We start from the raw sequence: 13,768 nt of genomic DNA on the forward strand, positions 1-13,768 counted from the left end.
AGGAGGGTGGCCATGGAACCTGGCCCTCCTCTTGAGCGGTAAGCCCTTACTACTAACTCTCAGCAAGATTGGCGTGATGGCGGCCGAGGTCAAGGGCCACCTCGTGGCAATGACAGATGATGTGATCATTGTGGGAAATCTGGGCACACCAAAGAGAGATGTTGAGTTCTTCATGGCCATCCTCCTAGCATGCATAGTGGATCTAGTGGTGCTCGTGGTGGCCATAGAGTGGGAGCTAGAGCCTACAGTGTTCAGGCTGAGACTGCTACTATAGGGTCTGCTTATAGTATACAACTACTACAGGGTCTAGCTTCTAGCATACAAGCTGAGCATAGTTCCCTTACTAGGAGGATATTGCAGCATTCCGCAAGGTTATGTCACAACTGGGGGCTCTCAGCTTCTTCACTTACAGTGCCACATTCCTCAACTTCCGCCTTACAGGTTCCTCATCTGCTCCTTCCACAACTCCATCTTGGGTTATTGATTATAGTGCTACAGATCATATGACTGGTAAGTCCCATTATTATGATGCGTACTCTATTTGTTCCGGTAAAGATAAGGTCAGGGTTGTCGATGATTCCCTTTCCTCCATTTTTGGTAAAGGTAGCATTCCTATTACTTCTTCCATTTCACTTGATTATGTTCTTCACGTTCCTAACCTTGCCACTAATCTCTTACATTTGAATAACCTAACAAAATCCTTAAATTGTTGTGTCACATTTTTTCCTTCTCATTGTCTTTTTCAGGATTTGGTGACGAAAATGAATATTGGCAGTGGGCGTGAGGAGGAAGGGCTCTACCTATTTGAACCTCAATCACCTTTTTTTTGCTACAACTCAGTCCTATGTGTGTGAACGTACTGATAGCAGTTCTGTGGATTATGTGATATTGTGACACCAACGTTTAGGACATCCATCTTTTGTTATTATGAGGAAACAATTACCTCATTTATTTACTTCTTTTCCTAGTTCCCATGTCTTTCATTGTGAAATTTTTGCAAAAAATAGTCGTTCTTCCTATCCTTATCATGGTAATAGATCTATTGTGCCTTTTCATATTGTGCACTCTGATGTTTGGGAGCCTTCTACAACTACTTCTTTACTTGGTTTTCATTACTTTGTTTCATTTGTTAATGATTTTCCCTGTGCTACTTGGACAATTCTAATAAAGCATAAGAATGATGTGTATGATGCCTTTAAAAATTTTAATCATATGATATGTACCCAGTTTGACACTAATATTAAAATTGTTTGTCCTGACAAAGGGGGGGAATATATGTATGGTGGTCTTCAAGATTTTTTTTCAGGATAATGGCATTATCCATCAGCTAACTTGTGTTGACACACCCCCAACAAAATGGGGTAGCTGAGAGGAAAAACCGCCATCCTATGGAAGTCAGTAGAAGTCTACTCTTTGGCATGCATGTTCCTAAAACTTTTTAGTCTGATGCTCTCTTTACTGCTACTTTTTTTATCAAACGTATGCCAACAAAACTTCTTGGCTCCAAAACTCCCTTGGACACCTTGTCTCCTCAGTCTTCTTTCTCTCTTCCCCCCCAAAGTGTTTGGGTGTATATGTTATGTCCATATTAACAAGTCTTCTCGGATTAAACTTGACCAAAAGGCTCTTAAGTGTATCTTTCTTGGCTATTCTTCCACTACCAAGGGTTACAAGTGCTATCATCCTTCTTCTAGACTAAGGCTTCTCTCTAAAGATGTCACCTTCCTTGAGTCTGCACCTTTTTTTTGCACCTCATCAGCATCCTTTTCAGGGAAGAATAATGGGAGTGCAAAGGCTACTGATGAAATCCCTTTTCTTTCCCCATTTTGCCTCTCTCTCCTTTTATGCTTGACATTGGGAGACACAAAGGGGTAGATACTATTGATGTTGGTGATCATTCAAGAGGTGGTCAGGTTCAGGTAATGAAAAGGTGGACATTATGTACACAAAGAGGAACAATAAGACTTGCCAAGAGTCCCCTTTGAATCCAAACCCTGAGATCCACCCTCCTCAATCAAGTAATATCCTTACTTCCTCATCAGAGTTAGATCTTCCTATTGCTATTAGGAAGGGAAAGAGAGCTTGTATTAATCTTATAGCCCAGTTTGTTTCCTATGACTCTCTCCCCTACAGGTGTTGCATTTACTATTGCTCTCTCATCTGTGTCTATTCCCAAGAATGTTTCTGAAGCTATGTCTGGCCCTATGTGGAAGCAAGCCATGAGTAAGAAAATGATGGCCCTCGAGAAAAATTGTACATGGAAATTGGTCAACTTTCCAAGGGGGAGAACCCCAGTTGGATGCAGGAGGGTCTACACAGTCAAGTACCGGTCAGATGGTTCTATTGAGAGGTACAAGGCAAGGCTGGTGGCAAAAGGGTACAGTCAAGTGTATGGGATTGACTATCAGGAGACATTTGCTCTTGTGGCTAAGCATAACACCATAAGGGTCCTTTTATCTCTGGCAACGAATAAGGATTGGCCATTGTATCAATTGGATGTGAAGAATGCCTTCATACATGGCGACTTAGAAGAGGAGGCGTTATGCAAACTCCTCCTGGCTTTAAGTCCCCTTCAACTGCAGGAAAGGTGTGTCTTCTCAAGAAGGCTTTGTATGGTCCTAAACAATCTCCAAATGCCTGGTTTGAAAGGTTCAGACAGGCCATTCTGAAGAATGGCTATTCCCAAAGTCACGCTGACCACATTTTGTTCACTAAGCGTGGTAATGGCACTATTACAGCCCTGATTGTCTATATTGATGACATTGTGGTAACTGGTGATGACAGAGCTAAGATAGCCAAGATGAAGACCTACTTAGTCCAACAGTTTGAAATCAAAGATCTAGGGCCGTTAAAGTACTTCCTGGGGATTGAAGTGTCCAGATCCAAGAAGGGCATAAATATATGCCAAATGAAGTTTATCCTAGACCTATTGAAAGAAACGGGAATTTTATGTTGCAAATCTGCAAGTTCTCCTATTGAGCAAAATCATAAGCTAGGGGAAGATGTTGCCCCTTCTCTTATTGATGCAGGGAAATATCAAAGGCTAGTTGGGAAGCTTATCTATTTGTCCTTGACTCGTACAAGCATTACCTATACAATGGGGGTGGTGAGTCAGTTTATGCATGCTCCCAAGAGTGGGCACTTGGATGCAGTTTACCGCATTCTCCGGTACTTGAAGTCCTCTCCTGGAAAATGACTACTTTTTTTCCAAGCATACCCACATGATGATAGAAGACTTCACTGATGCAGATTGGGTTGGCTCAGTCTCTAACAAGTGATCTACATCAGGCTACTGTACATTTGTAGGTGGAAACCTTGTCACATGGCGGAGCAAGAAACAACCTGTGGTGGCTCAGTCTAGTGTAGAGGCAGAATTTAGAGCTATGGCTCATGAAGTGTGTGAGCTTCTCTGATTAAGAAGGCTAGTCCAAGAGTTGGGATTTGATACTGAGGCACCTATGAGGCTTTATTGTGACAAAAAAGCTGCCATAAATATAACCCACAACCCTATGCAACATAAACAAAACACATAATGATGGACAAACACTTCATTAAAGAGACGATCGATTCTGATCACATATATACACCTTTTGTGAGGACTGGAGATCGGCTGGCTGATATCTTCACAAAGGGTCTTCTTTATTATCAGTTTAGTTCTATGCTATCCAAGCTGGGAATGTATGATATTCTCCAGCTTGGGGGGAGTGTTAGAGATACTAGTTATATTGCTCTAAAGGTAGTTTAGTAACTTGTCATGTTATGTTTTATTTTTTTCCCTTTTTCCCTCCTTAGGGAGGTATGTGTAATTACTTGTAAATATGTTAGTGAAGTAATATATTGGTGTTAGTGAGGTTCTACTCACAACATACTATTCTATCATACCATCGACTTCTCTCCTTCTCCCTCTTCTTCTCCAACTCTCATCTCATTGTTCTTCCCCATCCACATATTCTAACTATATTACCTAAACCAATGACATAGTCTATCAAAAATGGGCAAGGCACCAAGGCATTAGAATTCAGAACTTTAACAGAATGTAGAAGGTACTTCAGATAATATTTTAATAATCCACAATTCCACATTCAAGGAGAAATAGGGCTGAGATAAAACAAGGGATCAAAATGGTATGTAACTGAGATCAAGTGCAAGGAATGGATAGGCAGTAACTACTGATAACCTGAACCTATTGATCAGCTCAAATCAGCAATTAGGAGTAAAACTATTAGCAGTAGAACAGGGGCATATAAAAGACAGAAAACACAATTCAATAATTGCTTTAAGAAGTTGAATGTAGATTGATAATAGGTCTGAAACATGAAAGAAAACAGTACCAAAAATCAATACATAAACAGCAACATAAAAGCTTCCTGCCGATTTAAAAATAAGGCCTAAAATTAAATCGATATAGGACAGAATGAGGGAGATTTCTTATATCAGCAGATCAGCAGGTCTTAATGGGCTAATTTTTGTATCAAGTTCTCTCCTAGAATGGGGGAAGACTCAATCAAAATATGGGGGTGTTTGATGGCCGGATGGAGCTGGGATGAATGGCTTGGGAAACAAGTTTTGTGTAAAATTATTAGTAAAACAGAAATTAGAACAAAGAATTTACTGAGACTGATCTTACTTAACAATGGTTGGATTAATGATAGAAGATCGATAACAAACTGAAGAACAACAATAGTACAAGAGCACGAATAATAGACAATCCACCAGGGCTCCCCACCGCAAGGCGTCAATTGGACCACACACAACTTCCTTCCCTCTATCACACACGAGGATTCTCCATGGAAGAAGAAGGAAGCAATTGCCAAAGTCTCTCAAAATCGTGGGAAATAGCTTGCCTTGTGCTTGCTTTGATAGATAGAAAATTGAAAGGGGGGGCTAGCGACCAATTAGCAATTGACACCAAGTGCTTTTATAGATAGAAAATTGAAAGGGGGGCTAGTGACCAATTAGGAAAGATCCCCAATCGGTAATAGCTTGGATTACAAGACAATTAGATCTTAGCTGATGTGGACTCCACTAACTCTTTAATTGTCTAAGAGAATAGAGCAAACAACTTAAATTGTCCCAAAATGAACTACTTAAATTGGACCATGGTTCAACCAACTGAACCAAAATAAAGACATAAGACCAAAGAGATAAAACAGTAAAGCAGCAACCCATAGGCCACAGTTTGGCAAGACTCTCTTCCTATGTGAATAGGTCTTCGAATCTAAATCAACTTTCCTTGGCTTGAAACATTCGTCCCCGACGAATGGGTGAAAGACATGTAGCACTTATACATATTGGGATCGAGATTTTTGAAATCATCACCTTGAATCCAAGTATTGTCGTGTCATGGACGGCCTTTCCATTCGTTGCATGATAACCAATACCACAACAAGTAGTCTTGTAGGCATCATCCAATACTTCTTCAATAACATCAACAATGTGTGTCTTGAGTTGAGGCAGTCTCAACATCTGTTCCACATCACCATTGTTTGAGTGATGTCCCATAGAAAGATTAAGATCAGCCACGTTGAAAACATTTTTTATGGTCATATCATCGATCACATAAGCATTAGGTCCTACTCGTTTCAACACCTTGAAAGGACCCATCTTTCTGGGTGGAGTTTAGTGTTGACACCAGTTTGGAACCTCTCAAGCTTGACATGAACCATCTCCCAATTTAAACTATAACGTTGGTGGCAATCAACTATAGCTTTATACATATCAATGCTTAAAGCGATGCATCATCGAACATCTGCATGCACCTCAGAGATGTGGCTCAAAAATTTGCCAACCTCAAGGCTAACTCAAGCTTGGGGCAAAAGTGGAACAAGATCAATAGGTCGCTTTGACTGAACTTCAAGTAATATGTCAAAAGGAGTACAACCTATCGCCTGGTTCAATGAACTATTGTAAACAAACTCAGCAATGTCGAGGATGGAGGGCCATGTCTTCTTATAATCTCTAACTAGGCATCTCAACAAATTTCTCAAGCTTCGGTTCACTACCTTTGTCTATCCATCAGTCTGTGGATGGAATGCAGTTATAAACTTTAGCTTTATGTTAGTTTTCAGCCACATGTCTTTCAAAAGTAACTCATGAACTTCATGTCACTATCAGAGACAATACTATTCAGCAACCCATATAGTCGCACTACTTCCTTGGAAAACAGGTTTACAATCTGATATACATCTAAAGTCTCGCCACATGGCAGAAAATGGGCCATCTTTGATAAACAATCTACTTCTACCATAATGGAATCATATCGTTCTCTAGTAGGGGGCAATCCAAACACAAAATCCATGCTTACATCCATCCAAGGTGTGTGAAGTAGGGGTAATGGTGAGTATAAACTCGAATTTTGCTTCACTCCTTCAGCAAGCTGACATATTAGGCACCTCTTGATCACATGATTGACATATATTGCAATATGTGGCCAATAATATTGATCTGTCACCTATATAATAGTCTTGTCCTTGCAAAAATGTCCTCCCAAACATCCTTTGTGTAACTCCCATATAATGTGATGCCATAGGAAAGAGTTTGGAATACACAATTGCATCCATTAGAACAAACAGAATTCGATAATGTAGAACTGAATTGAAGGAATCAAACAGTCAAATAACAAGATCTTATATCATGGAATAATCCACATTCAAGGAGAAATAGGGCTAAGATAAAACAAGGGATCAAAAGGGCATGTAACTGAGATCGGGTGCAAGGAATGGGATGGGTAATAACTACTGATAACCTGGACCTATTGACCAGTTCAAATCAGCAATTAGGAGTACAACTATTAGAAATAGAACACTGGAAGATAAAAAAACAGAAAACAGAATTCAATAATGGCTTAAGAAGTTGAACATAGATAGATAATAAGTCTAAAACATGCAATAGATCAGTACCACAAATCAATACATAAAAGCTTCCTACCGATTTAAAAACAAGGCCTAAAAACTGGGTCCAAAGGACAAAATGAGGGAGATTACTTATATCAGCAGGTCATAATAGACTAATTTTTGGATCGAGTTCTCTCCTAGGATGGGGGTGTTTGATGGTTGTATGGGGCTAGCCTGAATAGCTTGGGAAACAAGTTTTGGGTAAAATTCTCAGGAAAACAGAAATAAGAACAGGGAATTTTCTGAGAATGATCTTACTTAACAATGGTCGGATTAATGACAGAAGATCAACAATAAATTGAAGAACAACAGTAGCACAAGAGCACAAACAATAGACGACCCACCCGGGCTTCCCACCGCAAGGTGTCAATTGGATCACACAAAAATTCCTTTTCTTGATTACACACAAGGATTCTCCATGGAAGAAGAAGGGCAGAAATAGCCAAAGTCTCCCAAAATCGTGGGCAATAGTATGGTTTAAGATCTCGCTTTATCTCTCTTTTTAGATATTCCGAGACAAGACAACAGGCGACACACAAAACCAACCATATCTCGACCGAGATCTCGTCGGCGAGATCTCAAGATCTTGACCCCATCTCGTCGAAAAACAGCCCAGAATCGCCTCTTTCACTACACTTTGAAGAAAAAAAACACGTTGTTGATGGGATTTGGTGCTTTTTCTTGCCAAACTTCATTCCTACACTACATGTAATATATCTAAGTGTTAAGTAATATGTATTGTTCCTATATAGTTATGTGGCTTATGTCATTTCAATGTATGTGAATGTGGCTTATGTCATTTCAATGTATGTGAATGTGACTCATCAGTCGTCAATGTTAAATGCTAAACAATTAAATAATTATATATGATGTCTTTTAAATTCTTATAATTATTTACGCAGTTTAAATTGATTATATGTATTCTAACTTCTAAAAGTATTAGATGTTGTGTCATGTGTGGAATGTGGATTGTGGAACAGAGCATTAGGGTCCGAAGAGTTGGAGACTATTACATAGGGTACAAAGTCAAAGTATCATTTTAGGTCTGACTTTTAAAAAACTGATGTTTCCACTGTGATTAGAAGGTCTAAACTAGGGTAAATGGAAAATTTCAGGGGCTACAAAGACCATATGGCCACCGAGAACAACCACTAAGTCGACCGGAAAAAATCCAAGATCTCGGCGAAATCTCGCCAGATCTCTCTTTTTTGGCTTAGCGAGATTAGGGCGAGATCGAGATCTTAAACCTTGGGCAATAGCTTGCCTTGAGGTTGCTTTTATAGATAAAAAATAGAAAGAAGGACCAGTGACCAATTAGGAAAGTTCCAAATAGGAAAGATCCCCAACCGGTTATAGCTTGAACTACAAGACAATCAGATCTTAGTTGATGTGGACTCCACTAACTCTTTACTTGTCTAAGAGAATAAAACAAACAACTTAAATTGACCCAAACTGAACCACAACTTTTATCAGATCATGCGTCAACCAATTGAACCAAAACAAGGGCAAAAGACTAAAAGAAATAAAACAAATAAAACAGCAACCCGTAGGCCACAGTTTGGCTAGGCCTGCTTCCTACATGAGTAGGTCTTCAAATCTGCATCAGAACTCAATGAAACCTTTGATTAGAAAATCAACTTGAGTAATTGAGTATCAAAACAAGTCATTAATGTCTTGGTTAAGACAGTTTCATATTGAAAGTATATAGTGGAAAATCAAAGATAAATTTCACCTACATTGTAACAAAAGATGCCAATCTATTCATTAAACCTCCATCAGTTTCTCATAACAATGTGTAAAATACAAAAGAGCACCCAGATCATATACAGTACACAAGCAAGTATATGTCACTAGGTATCTAAATTACCTATAATCAAGGCACTACCAGTTCTACTAAAAATGCCAAGCAACTCAAGGTGAAGGCCAGGCTTGTAGCCTCAATGATGACCCGTTTGCTATGGACGGCCACTTACATTGGGGTAGGGGGCTAACTAAAAACCAGAGCTAGATTGACACATGGAGGCCATGTGGATATATTAAACCTAGGCAACTACACGGTTATGCCTCGCCAAGGTTGGTAGCACCTATACCCCTAGGCTGCCAGAGACCAAGCCAATTCCTTCACAATACTGGTTGGTCCGAACTCCGAAGACCCTTACAACAGCACTAACTGAATGAGAACCCCAGAGGTTGGAAGATACAACTTACAAGTAACTCCTACCATAGTTATTAAAATGTCAACTAGGTTTACCATTCTCCACCACCTTGGGTCGCCTTACGCCTTTGATAACTATGCCTCCTACACTATCCAAAAAGCACTCTACCATAGATGACTAAGAACATGCGGTCAGGTTGCACTTTTTTGCCTTTTTCCTTTTATCAATATGATGGTTGGACCTTCTGAAAACCCCTCAATTCTTGCAAGAATAGCACTATAGTCTAATGCAGTTGGGCGATGGAAGGGATCTCTTTGGTTTGGGATTTTCTTATTTACTTTCCTTTTTAGGTTAGAAATTAGTTTGTGGTATTTTATTTAGCTTGGATTTTTATTTCAGTTTCTATCTAGGCTAGTTTCCATTTTTAATTAGTTACCATTGAGATGCTTTGAGTTTTCCTTTAAGTAGTAATGTAATACAATATGGAGTTTTAGATTTGAAGTTTTGAAGAACTGAAATTTGGTATGAAAACCATGGCTGCCGTGAGCTGTTTTTCCCCTCCCTGACTCTCTCTGAAATCCATTCCTCTCCTTCTTCTTTATTTCTTCTCCCCCTTTATTTTCTGTTGAGCCTTTGTGAAGGAGTGATCTGAGAGTGTGTAGGAGTGTGATTGAAGACCCAAATCAAACACCCAGTTCAGGTTGAAGTGCAGCTACAGGTCCCAAGATCGATCGTCATTATCAGGTTTGAGTGGCAATCGACTTTGACCAGAACTGTCCAACCAGTCAGCCAGAACCCAAGCCCTTTGGAGGTTTTCTTAAGGACCATTAGGGGACCCTTCGACCAGAATAGCAGGACCATCCAAGGCCTGCTGAAGCAACCGCAGGAATTCTCCTTCCTGCGTACGAAATCCTTCTCTGTCCAGATCTGAGTTGCAGGTCCTACGATCAGTGTTCTCCTTCCCTAATCTCTACTGGTTAGGTAGGTACTGCTGAGACGACCTATCGCCTGGATTTTCAAGGCCAGATGATGAGATTTGGAGAAGCCCTCTCTGCCGGAGCATGCTGGCCTTCCGTTTTGGCCCTGGATTCTATCATGAAGAAGAAGACAAGTTTCTTTTGTTTATACACTTGATTTCTGGTTATTACAGATAAGCCCTCTAACTTTAAGTTCTTTATTAAATACACCCCCCTCTTTACTAGTTTGCAAAATAACCCTTCATTCTGGATATTTTTCAATTTAACTCCATTACTTATCTTTATTTCCAGAATTGATCATTCTCTTTGGAGTTAATTCCTGTTAAGTCCCTTAGTCAATTATTTCACTCTAAAAGGCTCCTAAATTGTACGAGGAATTACATTATTGCCCCTTGTTTGCCTAAATTGAAATATTTGGTTCTTAAGTGGTCCCTAAGTAATCCGATTTCAGTCCTTAGAATCCGGATCCGCATCATAGTCACTATAGTTAAGGCACTAAAAATCAATGAAAAGAAACTCAAACTAACAATTATGCCATCCAAAATGAAACCTATTGAGGATATTGATATATTATAACCACCTACACCTAGACCTAGTAGGTTTAATAAACTGGTAAAACAAATAAAAATCAAACTCGATTGCTTAACATGGTTTACCTGGAATGAACGCTCTTATGAACCTTTTCATGAAATTCAACTGTCAGGTTCGGTTTAACAGTTCCGAATGTACCTGTAATAGTAAACATGTAAAGGGAAAAGAACTTCTTGCAATGAAACCAAAACAAATAGAGATATGATATCTAGAGTAGCGGTATGAGCACACTTGCGGATTGGAGTTTCAATCCCATAAACACTTTACTCGTACAACTGCAAAAAAGAGGGAATGGAGGAACCAATGAGATATAGAGTAAGCTAATAACCAAAACCTTATTCCATTTCCATGACCAAAAAATGTCTGAATCCATTAGGCGGCAACAATGCATAGCAAAACAATGTAAACCTGAGAGAAGGTTGAACAACTCCACTCTGAGAGCTCATACACGATTGAAGCATGACTGCCATTTTTCCAGGCAACTGAGAAGCACTGAATGAGGCAAGGGCCTGCCAAAAATTTTGAATAATAATTTATAGGTCTGACAGTCTTAATCTTACTATATATATATGTGTGTGTGTGTGTGTGTGTGTGTGTGTGTAACTTAGCACAGACAATAAGGTTAGGAAAAGAAAATAGAGAAAAGTACAAGTTCTTTACCCTTAAGCTCCATTTGTTTCAAAGTAAAATTTAAAATTTTACACGGAAAATTTTACATCATGAAAAATTTCCCAATGTTTGTTTCCAGGAGGTAAAAATTTGTTGCAAAACGATACCGAAATATTTTTTCCAACATTTGTTATTTACTTTTCATAGTAAATTATCTAAAATAATTACATAAGATACCATTATAACAAATTTGAATTATGCAACCGACATTATATGATTGTAGAATACTATATTATATGATTGTAGAATACAACAACAAGAAGAAGTCAGCCTTATCACAGCTAAATGGGGTCGGCTACATGGAACCTATCCCCCCCACTCAGTTCTATTCAAAGCCATACAAGTTTCCCATCCTAAGCTATACATGTCCTTCCTCACTACTTCTATCATTATTTTAGGCCTACCTCTAGCTCTTTTAGCTCCTTCAATTTGCAATAAATCACTTCTTCGTACTGGAGTATTCAAAGGCCTCCGTACAAGCATATTATATGCTTTTAGAATCCAAAAATTGAAATCATGGTTGGGTGGCCACAAGCTAGGCAATTCTGAATTTAAAATTTTAAGAATTAGAATTTAAATCAAACAATGGTTGTGAGGTGGTTGCCAAAATCAAGTGGTTTAATAGCTCCAATCTGCTTCCCACCAATCATCATTGCATTTTCATTTAATCTATTTGAATACATCTTTGTTGTTTTACCCTCTGTTTGGAGGCTGATGATACAATCACTAATTAATTTAGGGGGACTTAATTCGATAGTTGAGAGGATCATGAATTATTTGAATAGGTGGACAAAGAGGGAGACATAGGTTAAGTAATTAGTTCCACCTTAGATATGGAAAGATGCAGTTTTCAAGTGTAATTTTAAAACTAAATTCTACAAGTGTGCTTTCCTGAAACACTTTAGTTGTGGCTAATATGTGATCTTGTGTGCCAAAGATAGTGTTGTCAACCCGTGAAATTTTCTCCCCAAGTACTTTTTGTCTCTTTCTGATGTAATTGCCATTAAAAGTGGAATAGAACTCATAAAGTAACAGTCTTCAGATAAGTCATCATTCTCTACCATACCCTAAACAGAACATTATAGGGATATATCTAGCAATTCAGTATAATCCGACCACCAAAAAATGAATAACTAACAGGTTCAGATTCTAGCAACCACATTTTTCACAATTATCAATTAAAAAGAAGCCTTCGTTTTAATAGAACAGTGGCCATCTTCATTGATCGAGTTGACTTTTCAACTACAGCAGATTTGGCTGGTGGAAACCTTGAATGTTGGGACCTCATGTCTACCATATATTAGGTCTGTCAATTAGACTCCTATTATCTTTCAGTGTCCCCCATCTTCTATATATCCTTAGTAGAGACAAATAGAATATATTTTTAACATGTTATCATTTAAGTTCAAGAAAAGGGAAAGAGAATAGTGGACTTCATGTTCTATTTTTATTTACCATTAGAACTGGAGTTGAAGTGTAAAAGAATAGGCTCTATTGCATTTTTCAGAATTGAATTGAAATCAAATATTTTTACTTGTAGTAATTCAACCATCTATCATTGGGACCTGTACTACATCAAACAACACTCCTATCACGTTCTTCTTTATATGTATATGTTCCTATTTCATTCGTGTTTACCTTTAAAATTAAGTTCTCGTGTGTTTTAAGAATGATGAAAGTTGGTTCTCCCCACAAAACAATAATGGGCGCTGATAATAGAGGTCATGACTAAATCCTTAACCTAAAGCCCACTCATAAGAGTAAATAAAGGTGGTTTGGAATACCATGAGCTATTTCTGGCAAAAATATATATTGAATGGGCCCATCCCTCGATAAAAATGTCCATTCTGTAGCAATCAACCTGAGAGTGAGAAACATAAACAGCTACCATGTGCATCTCAACATATATTTGGAGTCTTCTGTACTTAGAATCAAACATCATCTCTTAATTAGATTAGTTGTCTATCATAATGTACTATTCCATTATTGATTTCACATATTCTAACCACACAGATAGACACTGAGAAGGAGGTCTCACCTGGTCTGAATCTAGGCGAATTCGGACAGCGTCTAACAATCACAATGATGCCCTAAAATAAATCTAGAAAACGAATGTGAAGGCTAAGGAGATTCTAGGGTTTTTAGTGGGAAACCCTAACACGGGTAAACATTGCGGGAAAGAGAAAGCGAGCGTACCTGTTCCTTCTTTATATCTCAAGCAGAGGGGAGAACCTGCTGTGCAATCATCAGGGGACACGATAGCTCGTGAGAGAAGAAAGAAGAAGACCTGTGATGCTCAGGAAGACTCAAAGCTCCGTCGCGCCTCGTTGCAGTAGAGTAACGCAGTAAAAGCTATGGTTCAGTCGCACAAGCACAAGGCAGCGAAGCCTCTGTTCTCTACCATGGCGCCGTGAATATGATAAACGAAATCTCTACCCGAAAAAATTAAAAATTATCTTGTATGACCTTTTTTTTTTTTTTT

General features: G+C 38.7%; 1 protein-coding gene across 1 annotated transcript in view; it reads right to left on the reverse strand.

Moving 5' to 3' along the window:
- The window catches only part of LOC122089135 (ATP-dependent Clp protease proteolytic subunit-related protein 2, chloroplastic), a 33,539-nt gene extending 19,818 nt beyond the window's left edge, over positions 1 to 13,721 (reverse strand). Inside the window, exons 1-4 of the mRNA XM_042658633.1 lie at positions 13,483 to 13,721; positions 11,026 to 11,126; positions 10,849 to 10,892; positions 10,683 to 10,755 (exon numbers count right to left, since the gene is read on the reverse strand). Coding sequence (XP_042514567.1) covers positions 10,683 to 10,755; positions 10,849 to 10,892; positions 11,026 to 11,087 — 179 coding nt within the window. The 5' untranslated portion in view covers positions 11,088 to 11,126; positions 13,483 to 13,721. The remainder of the gene's footprint in view (positions 1 to 10,682; positions 10,756 to 10,848; positions 10,893 to 11,025; positions 11,127 to 13,482) is intronic.
- Positions 13,722 to 13,768: the final 47 nt, after the last annotated feature.

This window comes from Macadamia integrifolia, chromosome 9 (assembly GCF_013358625.1).
Source record: "Macadamia integrifolia cultivar HAES 741 chromosome 9, SCU_Mint_v3, whole genome shotgun sequence".
NCBI classification, from domain to species: domain Eukaryota; kingdom Viridiplantae; phylum Streptophyta; class Magnoliopsida; order Proteales; family Proteaceae; genus Macadamia; species Macadamia integrifolia.